The sequence below is a fragment of the Podarcis melisellensis genome (genome assembly GCF_964234715.1).
Source record: "Podarcis melisellensis genome assembly, chromosome: 15".
Lineage (NCBI taxonomy): Eukaryota > Metazoa > Chordata > Lepidosauria > Squamata > Lacertidae > Podarcis > Podarcis melisellensis.
The window spans coordinates 23,905,624-23,927,837 of NC_138532.1; the positions used below are offsets into that span (position 1 = coordinate 23,905,624).

The 22,214-nt window shown below is 45.1% G+C and overlaps 1 protein-coding gene and 1 long non-coding RNA gene across 4 annotated transcripts in view; one reads left to right on the plus strand and one right to left on the minus strand.

Moving 5' to 3' along the window:
- Window positions 1-22,214, minus strand: part of LOC309357540 (uncharacterized protein) — a 144,132-nt gene that overhangs the window by 57,544 nt on the left and 64,374 nt on the right. Inside the window, exons 31-46 of the mRNA XM_081889719.1 lie at window positions 17,832-17,981; window positions 16,157-16,372; window positions 14,264-14,368; window positions 13,998-14,142; window positions 12,881-13,098; window positions 12,105-12,323; window positions 11,468-11,577; window positions 10,015-10,168; window positions 9,196-9,295; window positions 8,726-8,892; window positions 6,654-6,887; window positions 4,148-4,245; window positions 3,382-3,559; window positions 2,313-2,540; window positions 1,223-1,309; window positions 245-418 (exon numbers count right to left, since the gene is read on the minus strand). Coding sequence (XP_081745845.1) covers window positions 245-418; window positions 1,223-1,309; window positions 2,313-2,540; window positions 3,382-3,559; window positions 4,148-4,245; window positions 6,654-6,887; window positions 8,726-8,892; window positions 9,196-9,295; window positions 10,015-10,168; window positions 11,468-11,577; window positions 12,105-12,323; window positions 12,881-13,098; window positions 13,998-14,142; window positions 14,264-14,368; window positions 16,157-16,372; window positions 17,832-17,981 — 2,583 coding nt within the window. The remainder of the gene's footprint in view (window positions 1-244; window positions 419-1,222; window positions 1,310-2,312; window positions 2,541-3,381; window positions 3,560-4,147; window positions 4,246-6,653; window positions 6,888-8,725; window positions 8,893-9,195; window positions 9,296-10,014; window positions 10,169-11,467; window positions 11,578-12,104; window positions 12,324-12,880; window positions 13,099-13,997; window positions 14,143-14,263; window positions 14,369-16,156; window positions 16,373-17,831; window positions 17,982-22,214) is intronic.
- On the plus strand, window positions 4,245-17,823 carry LOC309357716. Of its 3 annotated transcripts, XR_014163188.1 has the most exons (5): window positions 4,245-4,744; window positions 8,667-8,777; window positions 14,109-14,255; window positions 16,125-16,198; window positions 17,663-17,823. It is a non-coding gene; the product is annotated as an uncharacterized lncRNA (long non-coding RNA). The 3 variants fall into 3 exon arrangements; XR_014163189.1 differs by lacking the exon at window positions 17,663-17,823 and having other exon boundaries at window positions 4,245-4,969; window positions 16,125-16,214; XR_014163190.1 differs by lacking the exon at window positions 17,663-17,823 and having other exon boundaries at window positions 16,125-16,214.

The following is a 22,214-nucleotide window of genomic DNA, read 5'->3' on the forward strand; positions in this document are numbered from 1 at the left end:
TGTATGGGGATTGTATCCTCCACAAATTAACAAGGTAGATAGCTGGAGTCACAATGGCATTGGGCTTTGCAGTGTGCCCAGCTACCCTGTAAGCAAAGATTTTAGAAAAAAACAAAGAGGAGGGAAGGAGATCCTCAGCCAGGTGGAGTAGACCTGGGGTTTGCCCCTGCCCCTGCCAATGCCCTTGATCTCCAGAACTGATTATGGCATCAGTGCTTTGCTGAGCAGCTTCTTTGGGACCTACCTGCAAGACATGGGATGGGAGAAGAGCTTCCCTGTGGGCAGACATGGCCTCCAGGACAAATATCTCCCACTGCCCCATCTATTGGGTTAGGGATGGTGGAGCCACCAGTGCAGTAGAAGCCGGCATCACAAGGGCCTGAAGGCGCAGCCAATTCTGAAGAGGCACAGTAAAAACCTAAAGAAGGAGGGAATAAGAGCACATTCAGATTCAGCATTTGTGCCCCCAATGGGTCTCCCATTAACTAGCTGTGTATTCTGGCACTATTGGAATGAACCTCTAACTAAGCTAAGGCTAGAGAAGCAACAGGATGGTCTGTTCAAAGGCATGCCTAGAACAGGGCAAAGCCCCAGTAGATCTAGATTTGCTGCCTTGGGGTTGTAAATATACAGTGGTACCTCGGGTTAGATACGCTTCAGGTTACATATGCTTCAGGTTACAGACTCCGCTAACCCAGAAATAGTACCTCGGGTTAAGAACTTTGCTTCAGGATGAGAACAGAAATCATGCTCCGGCGGCGCAGCAGCAGCAGGAGGCCCCATTGGCTAAAGTGGTGCTTCAGGTTAAGAACAGTTTCAGGTTAAGAACAGACCTCCGGAACGAATTAAGTATTTAACACAAGGTACCACTGTACTTTGTTTGCAAGTAAGGCTTTGGGAGAAATGTTGAGTTACAGGGCTTGGATGAGATATAGTTGAGTAGAGGAACGACCAGGGTTGAGGTGAGAGGCTCCCTGAACAGAGAGAGGGGGAGAGACGAGTAAGCTGCATGGTCAATTTCTGTATGGTCTATTTTCTGCAGATTTCAGCTGGTTTGCATAATTATATCTTTGCATAATAAACAATGATATAATTGAGCCCCTTGTCTGCACACACAGCCCCTTCAAGCCACCCTTTGTGGTGTGAGCAGCCAAACCAGGAAGCTTCTAATTAACCAAAGTTTGAAAGCATGCTCTGACAGGTTAGTGAGAAGTATATCTACCTGGAGTGCAAGGGATGGGAACAGGAGATCCCTCCGGACAGAATGCTCCAGCAGGACATATTTGAATTAAAGCTTGGACAGCGGATCCTGCTCATGGAATAGAAAAGACAGCGTCTGAAAAGTATACATCCTGACTATGGGCAATAGTTTGTGCTGCAAAAATTAAAATTCAGCATCTAGGAGACCCAAAATTTATGCATCTATATAAAAACTGATTTCAAACCACATAATTTATCCCTTGTGGACTGTTATTTTTGCCATTTTGCACTGTCTATTTTGCATTATCATCTGTCTTGGCCAGTTTGGGGTGTGTGTGTCAAGAGACACAAAAGGACCCCATCCAACCCACTGGAAATCTGATAATAAGCCAGCTTCTGAGATTTAAGCAGGCATTTTGCCCCTCTGCTCCACCAGCATATATTTATCTTCACAATCTATATAAGTTTTAAACAACAATAAAAATGGAGTTTCCCAGGAAGTGGAATTCTACTGCCAGTAACATGTAGGGCTGCACTGATGTTTACATGTTAACCTTTTCTGTGCAAAAATGTACCACCACAAAAATGTCTCTGTCCCTCTTTTGGTTCAGCCTAGCACCATGGAAACATAATCAGCTGCTGCCCAGTAAGGAAGTCCCAGCCTAGATGGGGCTAATGTTCGAGAGGAAGGTATGGAACATCTTTGCTCTCCATGGCACCTCCTGCATCTGCTACCAGGGCCTTGGCTGTGAGAGACATCAGCAGCCACCACCACCCAGTGAGGACATCCTGCCCTCTGTGGGCCTAACATGTAGCTGCCTCAACAGCCATGATACTCAGCTGCAGAATGGCATTTGTTGGAACACTGGAGAACAAGGGGAGGGGGAAGGACTTATATACAACTTTGCCCTGCTGTGGTGACTACTTTAGCACTGTCTGTTTATTAAATATATTGTAGACCACCTCGAGAACATTGCTAAGCAGGCAGGCTATAAATATTCCTAAATAATAATTAAATAAATATTCTGTGCTATTGTGCCAGGACAAAATATCATTTTCTCCCACCCCACCCCCAAATGCACCATTATGCAATCAAATGTATTCTCCAATACCAGTGTTGTTTCCTGGGGATACCGGCTTGCCTGAAGTTGACCCAGGAGGGCAGTACCATCCGGGCATGCACATGCCATCTGGGCTTACCAAGCCCGGCTTGGAGCAAAACTTTCCAGGAGGGCATAGCTGGCAATCTGAGATGGTCTTGATGTTAAGAATCTCACTGTAGGTCCCCCTTGGACAAGGGAACTGAGTGGCAAACTTTGTACCACGTGGGCAGTAGTACCCTGGAGAAGAGAAGGAGATGGCCAAAATTGTAAATACCAGACTGTTAAAGGACACTTTTCCAAATGCTCAAGGCAATTTGCATCAATCCAGGAATCAAATTCACAAGAACACACACACGCACACATACATGCATGTTGTGAAGGTTACATATGGGCATCAGTAATGCCAAAAGCAGGGACCCATTTACATACCAATGCAGAAGTCTCCCTCTTACCGCCAGCACAACCAATGCTGGAGTTGTAGTTCAGTTTCCCCATCCCTGCTCATAATGCTAGAACACATGGACATCCAAGGAAGCTGAATGGTGGAATGTTCAAGACAGACAAAAGAAAGGACTTCTTCATGCAGAGCACAGTTAAACCACAGAATTAGCCCCAACAGGAGGCAGTGATGCCCATCAGTTTGGATGGCTTTCAAAAAGAATTTGAAAAATTCTGCAGTCAGTGGCAGTAATGCTGGAGGCCACAAGGAGGGGAGAGAGCTCTGGTGCTTGGGTCTCCTTTGCCAGTTCACTCAGGCATCTGGTTGGCCACTGTGAGAACAGGAATTTGGACTACATGGGCCACAGGCCTGATCGAACAGGGCTCTTCTTATGTTCTTACATTCTGATTTAGAAGGAATCATAAGGAAATCAGACCTGACCACCAGCAAATACTTCCTACATAGGAATAGACCAGAGTAGGCCATGTGGTGAAGCTTCACAGGTTAGGATGATGCAACATTCTGAGCAACAGGTCAACAGCAGTGATCTAGATCTAGATGCAGGCCTTCAGAGCATTGGATTGATGCAGTTCAAAGAAAAAGAAGAAGCTGGAAAGTTACTTGTAGTGCTAAACTCACCGACTGGGCAGTTGGTGTAATTAGCTGAACCAACATCACAGTAAACACCTTCTGGGCATTCCAGACATTGGGCCATTCCCCAGAAGGGGCTGTAGCTTCCCGCTGGGCATAGCTGTGGTCTTCCACTCCCTGACACACAGTAATGACCAGGTGGGCATTGTCCCCCTCGGCTTGTTACCTGGAAATATAAGTGCATGGCATCACTGCAGAACAGAAGTGGGGAACCTGTTGGTTAGAGGGCTGGATGTAAACATGACCAACCTTCCTCATGACACTTTGACAGCTGGGTGGGGTTACCCACCTGTCCATCACCTCATGTAATATGACACCAGGCACATCATAAGACATCAGGTATTTCCCAAGCTGTAACTACAAAGAAAGAATCTTCCTTTGCAGATATGGCTTGAATTCAAAAAGTGTCAAATTCAAGTCATTTTGAGTGTGTTCTCACAAGACAAATGATAAAGAGGCGTATAGAAAATGGCTTCTGCTAGTAATGAAATCATCTGATACCTCCTGAAGTAAACTTCATGGAGAGAAAGATTGGGGGGGGGGGGAATGAAGTGATAAGTGTAAATTCTGAGTTGTCCACTCTTCCCTTAGTCTCTCTTTTGAGAATTTTTATTTGCAAATATAACAGAAAGGAAGGTTGAAACATCACCAGCTGACATTAACTATAAAATCTTCCACCAGTGCTTCCTAATTTAAACTTCCTTCTACTCCTGACAATTACAAAATTATCATTATCAGCATCAAAATAGCTTACCAGCTGAGGTCTTGGAGAAACAGCTCCTCCACTGCAGTAGAACCCAGCGTGACAGAGACCAGAAGGGGAGGCAAGCCCTGTCCTGTCACAGAAATATCCTAAAATGGAGCAGAAATATAAAGCAGCTTCCAGGATATGTGGACCATGGATATCATCATCAGTGGGAAAGGGGAGAACCTGTGACCCTCCAGATGTTGTGGGGGTCTGAAGAAATCCTGTTTATTTGAATTATGCTTCTTTGAAAAGTATTCTGACTTTTGTGCTGTTATGTACATTGTAATGCACTTGATGGAAAAACTTTTCTTTCTGGTTAAAGTTTAACTGTCATTTGGGGCCTTCCAACTGCCAGTTGGAATTCTCAGTATGCAAAAGCGAAGGAGGTATGCATATTTTGATTGGTGGCTGCAGATTTAGAATCTTCAGTTAAGCAGTGTGATTGGATGGGGCTGGACTAGAGGGCTCAGAAGAAGTGTATATAAGGGCAGGTGTTAGGCAGCAGAAGTTAGTTGGTTGGAGATGTCTGAATTGTTGGGGTTCATGGAGGCAGCCAGAAAAAGATGATAGCAGAGTGAGAAGGCAGTAGATGAAGAGGACTGGGTAAAGAGAAGGGAGACCTGAGTTGCAGATGGAATGGCTTGGTGGCCAAATACTTGCTGGGGTAGCTGGATCACTGGGCTTGGGCTGAGGAGGCAAGGGAAAGAACTTGTCTGCAGCACTGAGGGGAGAAGAGAGAAGCAACTTTGAATGCTGGTCTATGGCGACTTGTAGGAGTACCAGAGGGAAGATTTCCAGGGCAATAAAGGCAAACCTATGTTTTAATAGGTCAGTAAAGATTGGGGGGGGGGGGACAGAGCCTTCCAGCGGTTGTAGTTATTGTGTTGGCGAGGCTTAAGTGAGGTGGAGAAATTGAAAGGGTTAAAGCTGGAAACTTGCTTCCTTCAAGCTGTCTTAGCATAAAATGGTTGAATATAAGCGGTTGGTGTTTAAAGTGACAGTAACAAGCTAACAGTGTATGTACACATTTAAAGATATGGTACAGTTTCAAAGTAACAAGACTGTGAACTTGATCATTATATTTAACAAAGGCATTTACCGGTACATTTCTCCTGGGCATGGTCGGCCAATTGGTGCCAAAGAAGGATAGAACTTTCTTTATGTATGCTACAACAGCAGCAAGAATACTCATTGCAAAGTATTGGAAGACACAAGATCTACCCACCTTGGAAGAATGGCAGATGAAGGTGATGGACTATATGGAACTGGCGGAAATGACTGGCAGAATCTGAGACCAGGGAGAAGAGTTGGTGGAAGAAGATTGGAAGAAATTTAAAGACTATTTGCAGAAATATTGTAAAATTAATGAATGTTAAAATGATGTTGGATTGAAACGAAATGGCTTTAGCAACAAGGTTAAAAAGAGTATGAAAAATGGATTGATAATCAGATGAAAATACGAAGCTATAATATGTTAAGATATAGAATTAAGATAAAAACAAAGAGGGAAAGGATTTGCTGAATCAACCATGTGAACTGGAATACAAAAATGGGAGGTGTGAGGAGGTCAGGAAACAAGTAAACAAAATATAAGACATGAAAAGATTGATTTTTTTAAATTGTTTCTTTTTTATTTTTCATGTATTTTGTATTTTTTCTTTGTATTTTTTCACCTTTTTGTTATCCTTATTTTTTCTTTCTTTATTCTGTAATTTTGTTTTGTCTGTAAAACTTAATAAATATCATTATTTTTTAAAAAATACATTTATGTTCTACAAGATAAGTTACGTATTTGGCTTTGTACCATGCCTACTAGGATTGCCATATTTGAAAAAGTTGACCTCCCCCCCCCCCAAAAAAAAAATCTAAATGTTTTAAAGCTATACATACAGATTTTCTTGGAGATCTCAGCAATTGCCACCTAGACACTGAAGAAGTGTGCATGCACACGAAAGCTCATACCAAGAACTAACTTAGTTGGTCTTTAAGGTGCTACTGGAAGGAATTTTTTTTGTTTTGACTATGGCAGACCAACACGGCTACCTATCTGTAACTGCACCTAGACACTGTTAACCAATGGCTATGTCCAGGAAATTCCGGATGTATGGCAACCCTAACCTATATCTCCAGTGTTATTAGAATATTGGTAAGTCAGAGGGAATAAGTGAGACCGAATTGAGACAGGTGCACAAGCTTAGGAGAACCAGTGGAGAGGGAGTTGGGCTTTGTTAGAAATACCATTCTTCCTTTGCTGCAGACTCCAACTGCCATCAGCCCAGCCAGTAGGGGTAAGACTCTTTACCCAGACATTTGGTGGTTGAAGACAGAGAAGAAAAGCTGTTTAAATAAACAGATCTCATAAGGGCTCTAGGATGGAAAAGGTCCTAAACTCATATTTGTGAAGAGCTCCGTCTCCTCACTGGGGCTCTGAAAACCCTTTGGATCTCAGTGCAATGCTGGAAGCTCTTCCAGGAACCATTAGGATTCTAATTCCTTAAACTCCTCATTGTACCTGCACGACACAGAAGACAATCTTCAGTCTTGGTGTTTCCTGTAGAGTTGCTGTAGAAACCATGAGGACAGGGCTGGGGCAAGGCAGATCCTTCAGGGCAGTAATGCCCCTTTGGGCATACATTTCCAGCCAGACCATTTGTAGGTGTTGGGGTGGTAGCTCCAGTGGTGCAGAAGTACCCCACCAAGCAAGGACCTGTGACACGAGACTGACCCGTCAGGGCACAGTAATGGCCTGGAACAAAGATTGCAACCCACTGTTATTAATATAGATCTATAGATATGAAGAATACAAAACAGAAAAGAGCACCATCATCACAACCAAATTCTCTGTCTCAAATTAAATTTAAATATTCAGTCAAAATTCGGTATAAGATTGTACCATGAAAGCACAAAGTTAGAGGGCCATAGCCAACATTTTTAGTCCAATAACACAATGGCTCTTGTGCTTGCAGTTTTTATGTTGCACAACAATGCAATTGCAGATCCAATGCAATTGTTGTGCAAGTGGAAACTCGCTGCCCAACAGATTCTGCTGTCTATCATACAGCAAACTTGTCATCAACCTGCTTCTGCATTCTCTTCTGCATTCTTTTGAGCAAGAACGTGCCACTGGTGCAAAACCTTTCACCACGATTCACCCAAAATCATGTACACAATCCCTGGACATAAACCAATTCACAATTGAGAACCAAAAAGAAGCAACACTTAAATTCCTTTTTGTAGATAACAGCACCATCAGAAGAACATAAATAAGAGCCCACTGCTGGATCAAATCAAAGGCCCATCTAGCCAAGCATCCTCTTTCTCACAGTGCCTTTGAGAAACCCACCAGCAGGACATGAGTGCAATAGGACTCTCCTGCTGAATATCACCAGCAACTAGCATTCAGAAGCTATGCCTACTAATTTCCATGTTAATAAAAAGTGAATCCCACTGAGTTCAATCAAACTTACTCTCAGGTGAGAACATGATTGTTACTTTAATTACATCGAATAGTTCCCTCTTAATGTTTTCACAATTAGAATCCCCAAGCTATGCAGCATTCCAAAGGGTTCTTTGAAATCCGCTGTTGTTGGCAGAATAAAACACGAGTAATTTAATCCTAAGGAAAGTTGGATGCTTACACAAAGAAAAGCCCCCACGATGATTGTATGTTTAAATGGCAAACCCATTCACACAAATTGGCATACATGCTCTTCAACAGATATGGTTCAAAAGGGCAATAGACATACACACTTTAATTATTTGTTTGAAAAGCAAAGAAGGGCTTGTACGAGCAGCTCATAAAATTTCCATTGTCTAAGCTAGGAGACTCTTCATTTTCTTTAACAATCAGTGGATATAGAATCAGTGGATATAGAACATTCTGTGGTTTAACATTTTGATCAGGGGTCATATTTTTCTGAAGAAATTTGGAAAAGGGTAGGGCCTTTCTGTGGATTTTAAAAAGAACATTGAATATACCTACAGCGACATAAACACCAATTCTGATCCAGTGCCAGTAACATAATGCCCCATTCTCACCTAATGGAAACAGCCATATTTCATAGGCTTAATTAATACTTAACTAGGAGACAGGGGTGTCTACTTGCTTAAAATATTGGGGGTGGGGACAAGTAAGCCCTGCCCTGCACAATCGATCACATGATCGATCGCACACCTCCATTTGAATGGCAATGTCCATCAACTTTGGAGTGGCCTGCCCCCCTCAAATATTAGGAGTTGGCTCCTATGCTACGGGTTATGTCTACTGCAGTAAAAGGAAGCAGATATTTGAAGAGCTAACAATGCAATCCTATGCACTCTTACTCAGAGGTGAGTTAAATAAGTCCTATTCCTAGAAGGGGGGGGTCATTGTTGTTTAGTCGATTAGTCTTGTCCAACTCTTCATGGACCAGAGCATGCCAGGCACTCCTGCCTTTCACTGCCTCCCTGAGTTTCATCAAATTCATGCTGGTTGCTTCTGTAACACTGTCCAACCATCTTGTTCTCTGTCATCCCCTTCTCATAGGAGTTCATTGAATGGGTTCCTGGCCCACTCAACAGGATGTTCTGAGCTGAGATACCTACCTGGATCACATGCTATGCAGACAGATGGATCGCTGCTTCCTGTGTTTGCATTGTAAGTCCCTTGGGGACATGGGAACTGGGTTTCTGAGACAGTGCCTATAGGACAGTAGTGGCCAACTGGACATTTCTTACCATCCAAAGAGGAGGAATTCTTGGGACAGAAGTACCTGCATCCAGAAAAGAAAAGGGGTGGATGGGAAGAGAAGTTCAATTTCTGCAGCCCACACTTCAGTCTTAGTACACCAAGGGATCAGCTGGATGAGTTGGTACCTGATAAGATCCCCACACTTTGAAAAACCAGCTGCTTTTAATGGGCTTCAGTGGTGGCAGAGGGCTTTAACATCCCTCTCACTAAATTGCCCACTGGAGCTGCAGCCAGTTGCTGCCCTTAGCCCCACCCTTGGCCCCTGCTGTTGCTAAAACTGTTTCTGTTTTTGCAGGTGATGAATGATTATTGTTCTCTTTCTTACCCGCTAGGGCAGGGGAGGCAGGTGGCTTGCCTCTGTAAAGGATTATACGACCCTTCCGGGCAAGGCAAAGGATTGGCTGTGCCCTGAGGGCAAAAATAGCCTGGAAAAAAAAGCAAAAGTATAAAATCAGGAATGCCCCTTTGAGGCCAAGGGGGAGCACAGCAAGGCAACCTAAAATCAACAGCAACTCTAAAAACAGCTCACATAAGAAAATAAGGAAAGGCCTTTGGCATCAGACCAGTGGCCCATCTTGTCCAGCATCCTGTTCTCACAGTGGCCAACCTGATGCCTGTGGGAAACTGCAAGCAGGAAATAGCACTTTGCTCACCTGCAAATGTATTTAGAGGCAGAATGCCTCCACCAGTGGAGGTAGAGTAATGCCATTGTTGCTAGTAGTCAATGATAGCCTTGTACGCCATCAGTTTGTTCAATTGTTTAAAAAGGACGGCAAAATCCCTGAAGCTTTGGAAGACCTCTGACTTTGGTGGCTGAGAGAACCAAGAAGCATGCTGGGAATTCTCTTCCTAAATATTACCCCCTAGCTGCAATTCCTGCAACGCAGAGGGTTGGAGGTACCTTCCAACTCCACAGTACTAAGATTCTAATGAATATAGAAAGCTCCTTCACATTGAATCAGGCTTCTGGTCCATCCATCTCAGTATTTTAAAAACTGACTGGCAGAAGTTCTCCAGGGTTTCAAGCAGGGATTCTTTCCTAACTTTACGGGGAGATGTTAAAGACAAAGCCTGGGACCTTTTCTGTGGAGTGTGGCAGGCAGTTTGATCAATTTCATGAATTGGGGAGGGGTGGTGGAAATACCTCTGGGACATGGGCCTCCAGTCTCATCCATGGCTGGTATGTTGGGGACTGTGGAGCCCAGAATGCAGTAGTATCCTTCTTCACACAATCCTGTCGGTGCTGTCAGACCCGGAGTGTTGCAGTAGTGGCCTGGCAGGCAAGGAGAGCACTCGGTCTGCAAGAAATTAAGGTGGCCAGAGATAATTTTCAGATGCAAGTGTCATAGCTCACCTACCTTTTTGGGGTCTGAGGGCACACCTGGAATTTTGAGAACATGGGTGAGACTCACAAACCAGCGGTCCTAGGGATGTGACCTTACATAAAATGGCTGCCACAGGGTATATGGCTTAACACAAAATGGTTGTCACTTCTGAAATAGTAGAAAGGGGGACAGACAGGGCCACAAAAGGTGTGGTGGGCACTTTTCTCACCAATGAAAAAAGGCACCTACACCTGCCACTGCTGTGCTTGCTCAGAAAGAGAGACTCTTTGCACCTTTCTTTTGTTCAGAATCAAAAGGAGGGTGGGTATCACATCAGGGTATTCAATGAAATGTGCACATGTTTGATGGGACATGTTCAGTGCTACAAGCTAGTGCAAACTGGAACTGAACAAGAAGAGGCAGCATTCACTCTTGCATTGTGGGGATATTTCAAGGCCTTTCACAGGCAATATGAGAGGTATTTGTGGGTACATTAGCAGCCATGGGCACCATGTTGATGACCTCTGATCTATGCCCTTTTACATGGAATCTTAGGTGGAAGGGAACAGGCTACGGTTACAATGCTTCCAAGCATTCGCTGCATTATGAATCTTGATTAAAACACTGTCTATGTTTTTATAAATATTACTTATAGGCTGCTTTTGTGGGGACAGCCCACCAAAGGGATCTTACCAGTGTCATAAACTGACAATGGTAGAAGTGTTAACAACTGTTTTAAAAACATAGATTAGTTAAAACTTAAAAAAAGATATGTCCTGCCCCTAGGTATGAATTGCGACACTGCTAAGAGGATTATCTCTTCTACATTAGTTCTAAGGACACAGTAATCAGGGAAAGATGGGTTTTAAGGCCCACTTAATAATCCGCAGTGGCTTTGAGGATGCATCTGAAGGGAGAGACTTCTATGTTCTGGGGCCACCATTAAAAAGGTCTCCTCTCTTATTCCTGCGAAGTGAATTTGTTTTACTACTAAGTACAATAAAAGAGTGTGTGTGTGTGTGTGTGTGTGTGTGCACGCACACGCACACATGCACACACAAGCTCATGCACACACCTGCACACACACACAAGCATGTGTTGACTCTTAAAATGGAATAACAATGCTTTTGTGATTATAATTCAGAGCACAACCTCCATTTAACCACTATTAATTGTATGGAGTTTGTTAAGGATCAGTGAATTTATAGCCAGTATATACGAAAGATATCCAATTCCTACAAAGGATAGCTATAACTGTATTTTTGCTTTTACCTCAGATATTAGCTTGGTGCTAGCGGCAAATGTTCCCACAGGGCACTGCTTGGGAACAGCTGTGCCCCTTGGACAGTAGTGACCAAAAGGACATGGGCCAGCACTGTGATCTGCGATCAACAAAGGGGAAATAAATTAGGTGGTAAGAATAGTGCCAATAACATACGAGTAAAAAAGAAGAAGTGGTGAATGGTAAAGATCAGGCTATTTTAAACTAACAGAACAATCCAACCCTTTAATCCACTGAACTAGAGCTTGGAAAAGTACAAATAATAATAATTTTATTCCGTAAAATTTTATATACTGCTTGATTATTTTTTTAAAAAACTACAGTTTACAAAAAGAATAAAAGAATAAAAGAACAATATTATTAGTAAAAACAAATAAAGATTAAGAACATTAGACTAAAAACAACATCATTCTAAACATCTGGGTAGACTCATCTAAACTAAAATGTTTTCAGCAGGTGTTGAAAAGAGTACAGTGAAAGTGTCTGTCTGGTGTCAATATGCAGGGATTTCCAAAGTGTAGGTGCTACCACACTAACATATTTATTTCTCGCAAATGTGGAATGGCTATTATGCAGCACCTGTAACCATGCCATTGATCACATTGATTCAAATGAAAGAGCCAATACCATTGAGCTGAACCTCAGGATTGGGCCGGTCTGAACCCTGGGTGCAGTAATACCCTTCCCAGCAGTGTCCTGTAACATCAGTTGCATTGTGGTACATGCAGAACTTTCCTCCATCACACGTTCTGCAGTCAGTATGACTACCTATCCCTTGGATAGGGCTGTAGGTCCCTGGGGGGCACGGCTGCCAGTTTAAACCTGTTCCTTCAGGGCAGAAAAAGCCTGGAAGGGAAGGAGACATTCATGTAAACTGAAAGCTGTTAGGACAAACAGCACATCAAGATTGCTTTTATTTAAGTGTTTCACTGACATGAGTCAGTAAAGTAGGGGAAGGGAGATGCAGATGAACAGTTGCAGACCCTGGCCCAAAACTCCAGTTCCCCAGTAAATTATAGAATACAACAACAACAACAACAACAACAACAACTTTTATTTGTATCCGGTCCTCCCCGGCCGAAAGCAGGCTCAGGGTGGCTAACATAAAATATATAACTTTGGTATAAAATCAAACAATAATTAAATTACCTCCTAAAAAGAAGTCAGGATCAAATTAAAATCTAATTAGATGGCTTTCTGCAGTATTAGGGTTGGGAACAGTAGATGCTCATCAAACCAGAATTCAGGACAGAGCAAACCCAGGAAGGGAAATATGGGGAAACCATTCATTATCTAATGCCCATGGGGACTAGAAACATGCACTTGCAAAATGGAAGCACAAATAGATTACAAACTCCGGGACACAAGGACAGCTTTGTGCATTGAGGAAGCCAAAGACTCACCTTTGGGACACAGCTGTGGCAAGTGGCCAGGGAGACAATACTTCCCCTCTGGGCAGGTGTGGCACCATCCTTGTGCATGTGTTTCAGCCATGTAGGAGCCTGGAGGGCAAGGTGTGGGGCTTTCACTGCCCAAGGGGCAGAAGTGGCCCATGGGACAGGGAGCACCTGAGATCCCATCTGTGGGTGTCGGTGTGATAGACCCTGTGACACAATAAAACCTACCGGAATGGGCAAGAGAAAAGTCATTTTATTAATAATGAAGAAGGGTGAGATCATTGCCAGAGTTCAAAAAAGCAAGAAACCAGGCCACAGGAAACAATTCTCTGGGTGAATCTGCCCTCTGACTGCAGCAACAAGTGATGGCTGGCTTGTACAAAACATCCATGACTGATCAGCAGTGAGGACCAGAAAAAGGAATGTCTAAACTTATTCAGTCTGAAACCTAGAGTAGCCAGTTCACTTTGTCTAAAGGTAGAGCCAGCATCGGATGAGTAGGAGGAGGTGGCGGCGGCAGCAGCAGCAGCAGCCTCACACAGAGAGAATGGAAAGCTCTTTCCTGGCCTAGGGCAAAAGAATGATTGAGAACTTGGAACTGGAAGAGAGCAGAGCAAGAGAATGTATATAAAGAGAGAGTAAAAGAGTTGGGTGGGGGGGAGAGAGGGAGAGGTGGAGAATTGGGATCACCTAGGGGGTGCTAAGAGGCATAGGGGCAGCAGGGGGGCCTGGAGGTGTAAATGGCTATCATTTTAGTTGAATTAATTAAATTAATTGTTTTTTTTTTTAAATGTGCCATTAATCAATACTGTTTTTAATTTTTTTTGTATTATTATCATTCTTAGTGTTTGTGCAAACTGCTATTCTGAATAATGCTTTTTATAGGGTCAGGGGGACTGGGGATGATGAGTTTCTGGAACCAAGGGGGTGGTGGTTTGTCAAATTTTGGGAACCACTGAGCTATAAACATGGTTGATGCCTGATCAGAAACCTGCAGTCTATTGACTATCCTGACATCAAATTGGAAGGTGGAATCTGGCAGTACAATTTGTATTTGTAGCTGGAATTTGCTGATATATTTGCATTGAATCTCAAGGAAAGAGAGCTTGTATTTTGTACATACCCCACTGCACACCGTCCCGAAGGGGCCACGAGGCCTGTGCCATTGCAGTAATGCCCCCCAGGGCAAGCCTGACAACTCTGGAGGTTTTGATTCCCTTCCTCACCTGACCAGGTTCCACGTGGGCAGGCAGATGGAACAAGAGTTCCTGGAAGGACACACAGATGAGAGAAACCCCCTTTGGGTACTGAAACAAGGGAGCCGAAAACAGCAAGAAGGCTCTTAAGGGGCATCCAGAGGAATACAACCATGACAAAAGCGGTTAGTACCTGAGAGGCAGTAATGTCCACGCGGGCAGGGAAGTCCAGACACTCCGTCAGTTGGGTTCGGAGTCCGAGCACCTTCCTTGCACCAAAATCCTGCAGAGCAATCCCCTAAAATAGGGAAAGGGGATTATATGCTCTTTACTGGCTCAAAGTCCAACATCAAGACAGGGAACCTATCCCAGATTTTTATTTTGTGTGTGTGCTTCATGAGTATAAATAAGAGTTTTGCTGTTACTCAAATGAAGTGCAGTACAGTCATACCTTGGATTACGAATGTTGCGGGTTGCGCGTTTTCGGGTTGTGGACCGCACTGAACCCGGAAGTGCCGGAACGGGTTACTTCTGGGTTTTGTTGCTCGCGCATGCGCAAAATGATGTCATGCGCAGAAGCACCGAATTGTGTTGTGCGCATGCGCAGATGCAGCGCTGTGAGTTGCGAACGTGCCTCCTGCATGGATTACGTCCGCAACCCGAGGTATGACTGTAATTAGCTGTCGGCATTCCCTGAGAATCTACCTGACCAATGCTCAAGATAGGAACTTAGGTTTGTATCCATTTAAATCTTCCTTGGACACCCACTGAAATTAATGGCTGTAATTTAGGCATGCTCATTTATTTTAATGGGTCTACTCTGAGTAGGACCAACATGGGGCACAACTAGTGTTATTTTTCTAGAGAAGGAGATGCCAGAACTCACTATGAACACCTCATTTATAATGGCAATGGCATCCACCTGAGGGGTACCAGAACTGAGTTCCGGTGAGTTCCAGCTGAAAAAGAGACTTGGGCACAACTCTCACGAAGCTGCCTTATACAGAGGCAGACAATTGGTCCATCTAGTTCAGTACTGTGGCATTGGCTCTCCAGGATTTCAGATGGGGGGGATGGAGATCCTACTGCTATATGAAGAAGCTGAAAAATGAACCTAGGACCTTCTGCTCTACCTTTGACCCTTCAAATGTTCAAAGAGGAAGATAAAGGGCTATCCCTCAAATGTATCAGACTCACTTCAGTAAAAAAGCAAGGTAGGGAAGTAACTGACTTTTGCCTCAGGCTCCCACATTGAATCACCCTGTAGAGGAATGCAGCCTAGCAGGTAAGTTAAGTGGCAAGAGGGGTATTAGCACAATAACTAAGTAGGATATTATGGAAATAGCAAAGGAAGATATAGTATAAATGAACTATATTAACAGACCATCACAAAAAGCAGTAGAAAATAAATGAAAGTCTGTACGCATACCACGAAGTATATTTCTGAATGGTAAGAATGTCCCCCCCAAAAAAAGAAAAGAAAAAGAAGAAAAAGGAACAATAATTCTATAAATAGATAAAAGTACAGATTCCCAAACAAGCAATTTGAGCCCCTGCTGAATCAGAAGTCAATTCTGCTCAACTGCAAATCTGCTTCATAACTGTTAATGATCCTCAGCTGACTTGAAATCAAAATGCTTCAAGGCATTGCTGATATGACTAGGAAAATTGTTCCAAATCTAAGTTGAATCCATTTCAAATAAATATCTTGTTCATATGTTAAAAGTAAACCAAATCAAACTGTCATTCTTCAATCCTTTGAATGGCTTAACCTGGATTTAAGCTCCCTTGAACGCCATGGGACTTGCCTCCGATTTAAACACACTGAGTAGAGGTAGCCAACGTGCTGCCTTCCAAATGTTGTTGGACTCCAACTCCCATCAGGCCCAGCTACCGTGGCCAATAGACGGGTGGGTGGTAGTTGTAGTCCAACAACACTGGAAGCATCACCAGTTCCCCATCTCTGGTTTAGCATTTGCTCCCTAAAACATTTTTTATAGCTGCTACCTCAATTCATTGTTGACTAAAGAGGTGGGTTTTCTTTCTCTCCCCAGGTCAGGAGGTCCACTCTGGAGATACGACTTACCTGTTGGAGCTGCTAGCCCAGGAGATGAGCAAAATTTCCCTGGTGGGCAGTTTTGACATTCCTGGATCATCTTTAGCCTCTGTCTGGGTCCAAACGTCCCTGCAGGGCAGCTGTACTGTGTAGATTGCTGTGTGCCTGGTGGGCAGTAATAGCCACGTGGACAAGGGTAGAGAGTGAAGTCACTGAGCGGCCCCTGGTGATTGTCACAGTAATAGCCTATAGAAGAAAATGGAGAAGTTATGGCCATTAGATTTAACTTAAAGGGGAAATAAAGATGCATATCACATACCAGTTCCTCTGTAAGAGATGGAGATTTTGGATGACTCTCAGGTAGGGATGCAGGAATGCAGCTGTTTCCTTTCCTACCTGTATTAATCACAATCAGCACTGTTTCCATTCTGCTGCAATGCAGTTTCTGCCCAATGCTAGGTTATTTGTCTCACTGCCTGCTATTTAACGTAACTTATGTAAGCCTTTACATGAGTTACGTAACTTACATTCATTTCAGTGCAAAAAAATCCACAACATTTATGGTTTGTAGACTTAACACACACATCCCAACAACAATGGAAATGAATACTAATTATATTCGCTTGGCAAATTTCAATTCCTGAACATAAACTAATGAGATTTGCAGCAATTTCTGCTTTCTTTTCCATTTTTGTTGGGATTCTCTAACACCCCTACACAGGAAAGATTGGATCTAAAATTAATAATAATAATAATAATAATAATAATAATTTGCATTCAGCTAAATTCTACTTAGTGTAGAACCACAAAGATTAATAAACTGAAGTCATTTGCAATAATATCAATGGGTCTACTCTGAAAAGGACAAGTTATACAGCCAAAAAATAATAAAATAAAAAATATGGTTGGATGATAACTTAGAGTCCTTTAATATGTGAGCACCCCTGTTTGAATTCTTGTGAACAGAACTTAGGTGGGTGATGGGATGGTAATAAAATTCAATACTTAGAAAATAAAATCAATAAGTAGTGAAAAAGGCCCCCACTTTTTTTGATTAGGATGCTTGCACTAAAGGAAAACATGTTGTTGCTTTTCTTCGTATTCAGTCTAGAATCAACATAATTTCCTTCCCTGTAAATGGCATCATGAAACTACTCAAAGCAGAACTACTGTAATTAATGGACCTGAGTTAATAATGTCCATTATATTCAGTGGGCCTACACTGAGTAGGATCAGTGTTGGTTACAACCCGCTGTTTTCACTGGCTTTGTTATGCCAGCTGTGCATGCTTAGTTTTCCCTGGGTGAACTTTGCCAGCTATATCACATAGGCTGTAGGGATGTTCCTTGAAAATGGAAGCAGAAATTGCCACAAGTCTCATGTTCACCCAAGGTCAGGAACAGAAATCAGGCAAGGAAATGAGAGCTGTTATGTTGCTATCACTATTTGTTTTAAGTCTGTGAACATCACATAAACAGTCACGTTATTTTCTATATTGCTTATGATGTTTCCTTTCCTTTGAAATGCCAATTCCAGATGTAAATCGCTACCTCCTTCCATTCCTAGCTTTCTGCCAGGCTCCGCCTCCCCACCCAGCCATTTCAAGCTTGACAACTGCTCCAGAAGGTTCTCCTGTGCTACTTTCTAAGAGTTCTTCACTATTACCCCAGCTCATTCCTGATCCACTTTGGCCACTGTGTTTTACCTTCCCAGCATTCTCCAGTGGGGGCCTTCAGTCCGGATCCTTCACAGTAAAACCCAGAGGGACAGAGCTGGCACTCTGAAAGCATACTTTGCCCTAGCTGATTGGAGAAGGTGCCCGTCGGGCAGAGGGTGGGTGCTGAAGACCCCGCAGCTGCAAGAGAAAACAATGGAAGAGGGAGAAAGTGAGCAAAGCTGTGAGAAGAAAAGAGACCACAGGGTGGTCCAGTCCAAGAAACCTTGTTGTTGGAGACGAGAGACAAGATGGCTCCTCCATTCTGTTCCAAATACAGAAGCAGACTTTGACACTGGTGATGGGATAGCACCCTCCCTTTCACACACACCTCTGGGGCAGCAGGGCACTTTGGAGAAGGGCAGGAAAGGCCATGTGGAAACAAAGGGAAATGGTGGGGCGGCGGTAGGGAGGAAGTTCAGGAGGAACATCTGGCCCTATTTTGCTGCCCACCACCCAGCATCTGCTACCTGAAGTGGTTGCCTCACTCTGCCTAATGCCAGAATTGGCCCTGTAAACAATTAACACAAGCACTCTCTGTATCTCAAGCACCTCTTTCCAGATTTTCACATTACAGTGGTACCTCGGGTGTCAGGGAACTGACATCTAAAGCGCCGGAGGCGCAAAGGCTCACTGAGGGTGAGAGAGCAGTAGCAGCGGAAGAGGGAACCAGTAGAGGGCGAGCAAGAACTCCAAGGGAAAGTGAGTCGGAGGGATGGCTCAGAGACGCTTCAAGCGAAACCAGTGGGGAGGTCTCAGGACCTCCTATAGGGACACCCACACCTCGACGGAAACTGTCACGCCGAGAGGCCAGACGACGTGTTTCCGTTAAGGAGCTTTTATGTTGGAAACGTTTCCGAAAGCAGCCACTTTCGGATTCTACTAGTGATTGACGCAGCCATGCTGGAGGGGCTCCGTCACAGGCAGAGGTTTGAAAGCCTGATCAAACTCTGAGGGACTTGCATTTTACGCACAAGCAGCTCATCGTCCCATCACAGCAATCCGAAAGTCTCCGAAAGCCAGCTTGTGCAGGGAGAAGCATCATGAGCAATCCAGCCGGAACCGGGGAAGCAGGAGCAGCTGGAGGAGGTCCAAGCCTGGAAGAAAGGTACAGGGCGTTGGAGATCCAGTTGGCGCTGCAAACGGCGAGGCTTGAGGAGAGGAGGGCTCAGGATGCAGAAAAGGGAAAGGAGAAAACCACCCCGCTCGCCAGAAAGGTGCCAGGATTGGTGCAGAAATTCGGGGGGGATCCCAGGAACTATCATGCCTTTAGAACAGAGATGCAATACGCTCTAAACTTGCAGTTTGATGACTTCCCCGATGAGGAATCGCGAGTGGCGTATGTGATTGGCCATCTCGAATCCGGGGCGAAAGATTGGGTTAGACCCCTGATGGCAGCGAATAATGAGATCTTAAAGGACACGAGGAAGTTTTTTCGTGCCATGGACCTGATGTTTTCCAGCGATATTGAGCAGGGGGTGGTGCGAAGGCAGTTAATGGCTTGCCAGCAAGGAAGCAGATCTGTCCGTGAGTACTGGACTGAATTTACCATGTTGATTCACAAATTGGGGTGGGACCTATCGGCGGAGCCCATCCAAATGCTTTTCGAAGAGGGGCTTTCTTCAACCGTCAAAGATGAGCTTTCCCGGGGCCCCAGGGCGGAGTCTATGGACCAGTTAACCAAATCTGCGCTGGCCATAGGAGCGCGCCAGGAGGCGAGGGCTATGGAAAAGCGGGAAGGGAAAGGAGACCGTTGGAGGGAGTTCCGCATTCCAGACATTCCAGAGCCACCTTTCCCGCCGGCAGAGCCGATGGAAGTTGGAACAGCGCGGGCGCGCGCAGTTTCAAATCCCAGTGAAGGGCGGAAAAAGGAGGGAAAGAGCGCCAAGAGATGTTATCTCTGCCAACAGCCAGGGCACTTTGCCAGAGTTTGCCCACAAAGAAAGGAATGGCAAGGGATGGCAGGAGCTGTTGGGGGAAAGGAAGAGGAAGGCAAGGAGCAAGTAAAAGCCAACGCCTGGCTGCCACCGTTGGGGCACAGCAGCCAGGCCAAAGAGCAATGAAAGTGCCCATGCCAGAACCCCCCAGACCCGCTTTAGTGATAGAGGTGTTACTAGAACTGCCAAACGGACACCCACTAAAGGTCAAGGCGCTTTTGGATTCAGGCAGCTCCTGTAATTTCATGAGTAAGGAGTTTGCAGCTGAGCACCAGATACAGACTATCCCTTTAAGTAACCCCTTGCAGGTGACTACGATTGACGGCAGAGAGCTGTTGGGGGGAGAAGTTAGCCAACAGACTGTCCCGATGATAATGAGAGTGGCAAGGCACACCGAACAGATAGCGTTTAATGTGGCCATCCTGGGAGGAGCGCCCATCATTTTGGGGATGAGCTGGCTGGCGCTACACGATCCGCTAGTGGGCTGGCATCAGAGGGTGGTCTCCTTTGGGTCAGCGCATTGCCTAGAACACTGCAAGGAGGGGAAGGTTTCGGGAGGAGACAGAGTCACCCTAGCGGGGATGGAAGTGATGGACAAAGGGAAGGTGCCCCCGCAATACGCAGATCTGAGCAACGTATTCAGCGAAAGGGAAGCAGACAAACTGCCACCGCATAGACCCTTTGACTGTCAAATCAACCTACTCCCAGGGGCCCAACTCCCAGTAGGCAAGCTGTACGCCATGTCAGACAGGGAGATGCAGGAGCTGAGGGAGTTCATTGACAAAAACTTGAAGCGAGGTTTCATCAGAGAGTCCCGAGCGGTGGGGGGCAGCCCAGTGTTCTTTGTGGACAAAAAGAACACAGACAAACCGAGACTGGTGTGTGACTTCAGGGCCCTCAATGCAGTGTCGGAGCCCCTGGCTTTCCCTATGCCCCGAATTGATGACATTTTGACCAGAGTAAGGAAGGGAAAGATTTTTACAAAACTGGACCTGCGGGGGGCGTACAATCTGATACGCATAAGGAAGGGAGATGAATGGAAGACCACCATGTTTACCCCGTTGGGAGCCTTTGAATACCTCGTTATGCCCTTCGGTCTACAAGGGGGCTCCGCGTGTTTTCAAGCTTTTATAAACCACGTTCTGGGACCTTTGCTCTACAAGAATTGTGTGGCCTTTTTAGACGACGTGTTGGTGTATTCGGAAAATGAGGAACAGCATGTGAGGGACGTTCGAGAAGTGTTGGGCAGGCTGCAAGCCAACCAGCTGTGGGTGAAACTGGAGAAGTGCCAGTTTCATACCAAGGAGGTGGAATTCCTGGGGTACCGCTTGTCAGACAAGGGATTGGCCATGGATCCAGGCAAGGTCCAAGCGGTACTGGAATGGAAGACACCGAAGACCAAGAAGGACGTGCAAAGATTCTTGGGATTTGGGAACTTTTATCGGAAGTTCATCAAGAACTTTGCCCACTTGACGGCGCCCATCACCGACTGTCTCAGCAGCAAGAAGAAATTTGTTTGGACGGCAGAGGCGGATCGAGCCTTTGAAGAACTGAAAAGGGCTTTCGCCTCGGAAGAACAACTTCTGCATGTGGATTTACGAAAACCCATGAGAGTGGAAACAGATGCATCCGACCGGGCGGTAGGGGCGGTCCTTCTTCAACCGGGGAGGAGTGCGTCGGAGTGGAGACCGTGTGCCTTCTTCTCGCGGAAGCTGAATAAGTCCGAGAGGAATTACACGGTGTATGACAGGGAACTACTTGCCATTCACGAAGCATTCCGGAGGTGGAGACATTTATTAATTGGGGCACAACACAAGGTGCAAGTGTGCACCGACCACAAAAATTTAGAGTATTGGAGAACAGCTCGAGTGCTCAACCAACGACAAGTGAGATGGGCACAGGAATTCTCCAAATTTAACTTTGAGATTTGTTATGTGCCAGGCCCAGAAAACGTCAGGGCGGACGCGCTCTCACGCAAACCAGAATATTGGGAAGGGGAGGGGGTGATCGAAGAGAGACATGTCATCCCGGAGGACCGCTGGGTGTGTGGGGCGGCGATGGTGGGGCAACGAGAACTGGTGGAGGAAACGGAAAATGATGAATATGCCCAGGATAAGCTCAGAGGTCTCAGGGGGGAGGGCGAGAGCCCCGGAGGTTTTGAGGAAAGAAATGGGGCATTGTATTACAAAGGGGCACTGTATATACCCGAAGGTGAATTGAGGGGGAGAGTACTCAAGCAGTTGCATGATAGCCCCACGGCGGGACATTTTGGGCAACACAAGACCATGTGGTTGGTTACCAGGGAATTTTGGTGGCCTAAGGTGAGGGAAGATGTAAGGGAGTATGTAAGAGGGTGTGACCAATGTCAGCGAGCCAAAGGGGAAAGAAGGGCGCCGGCAGGGTTATTAGAACCTTTACCCACACCAGAACGGCCTTG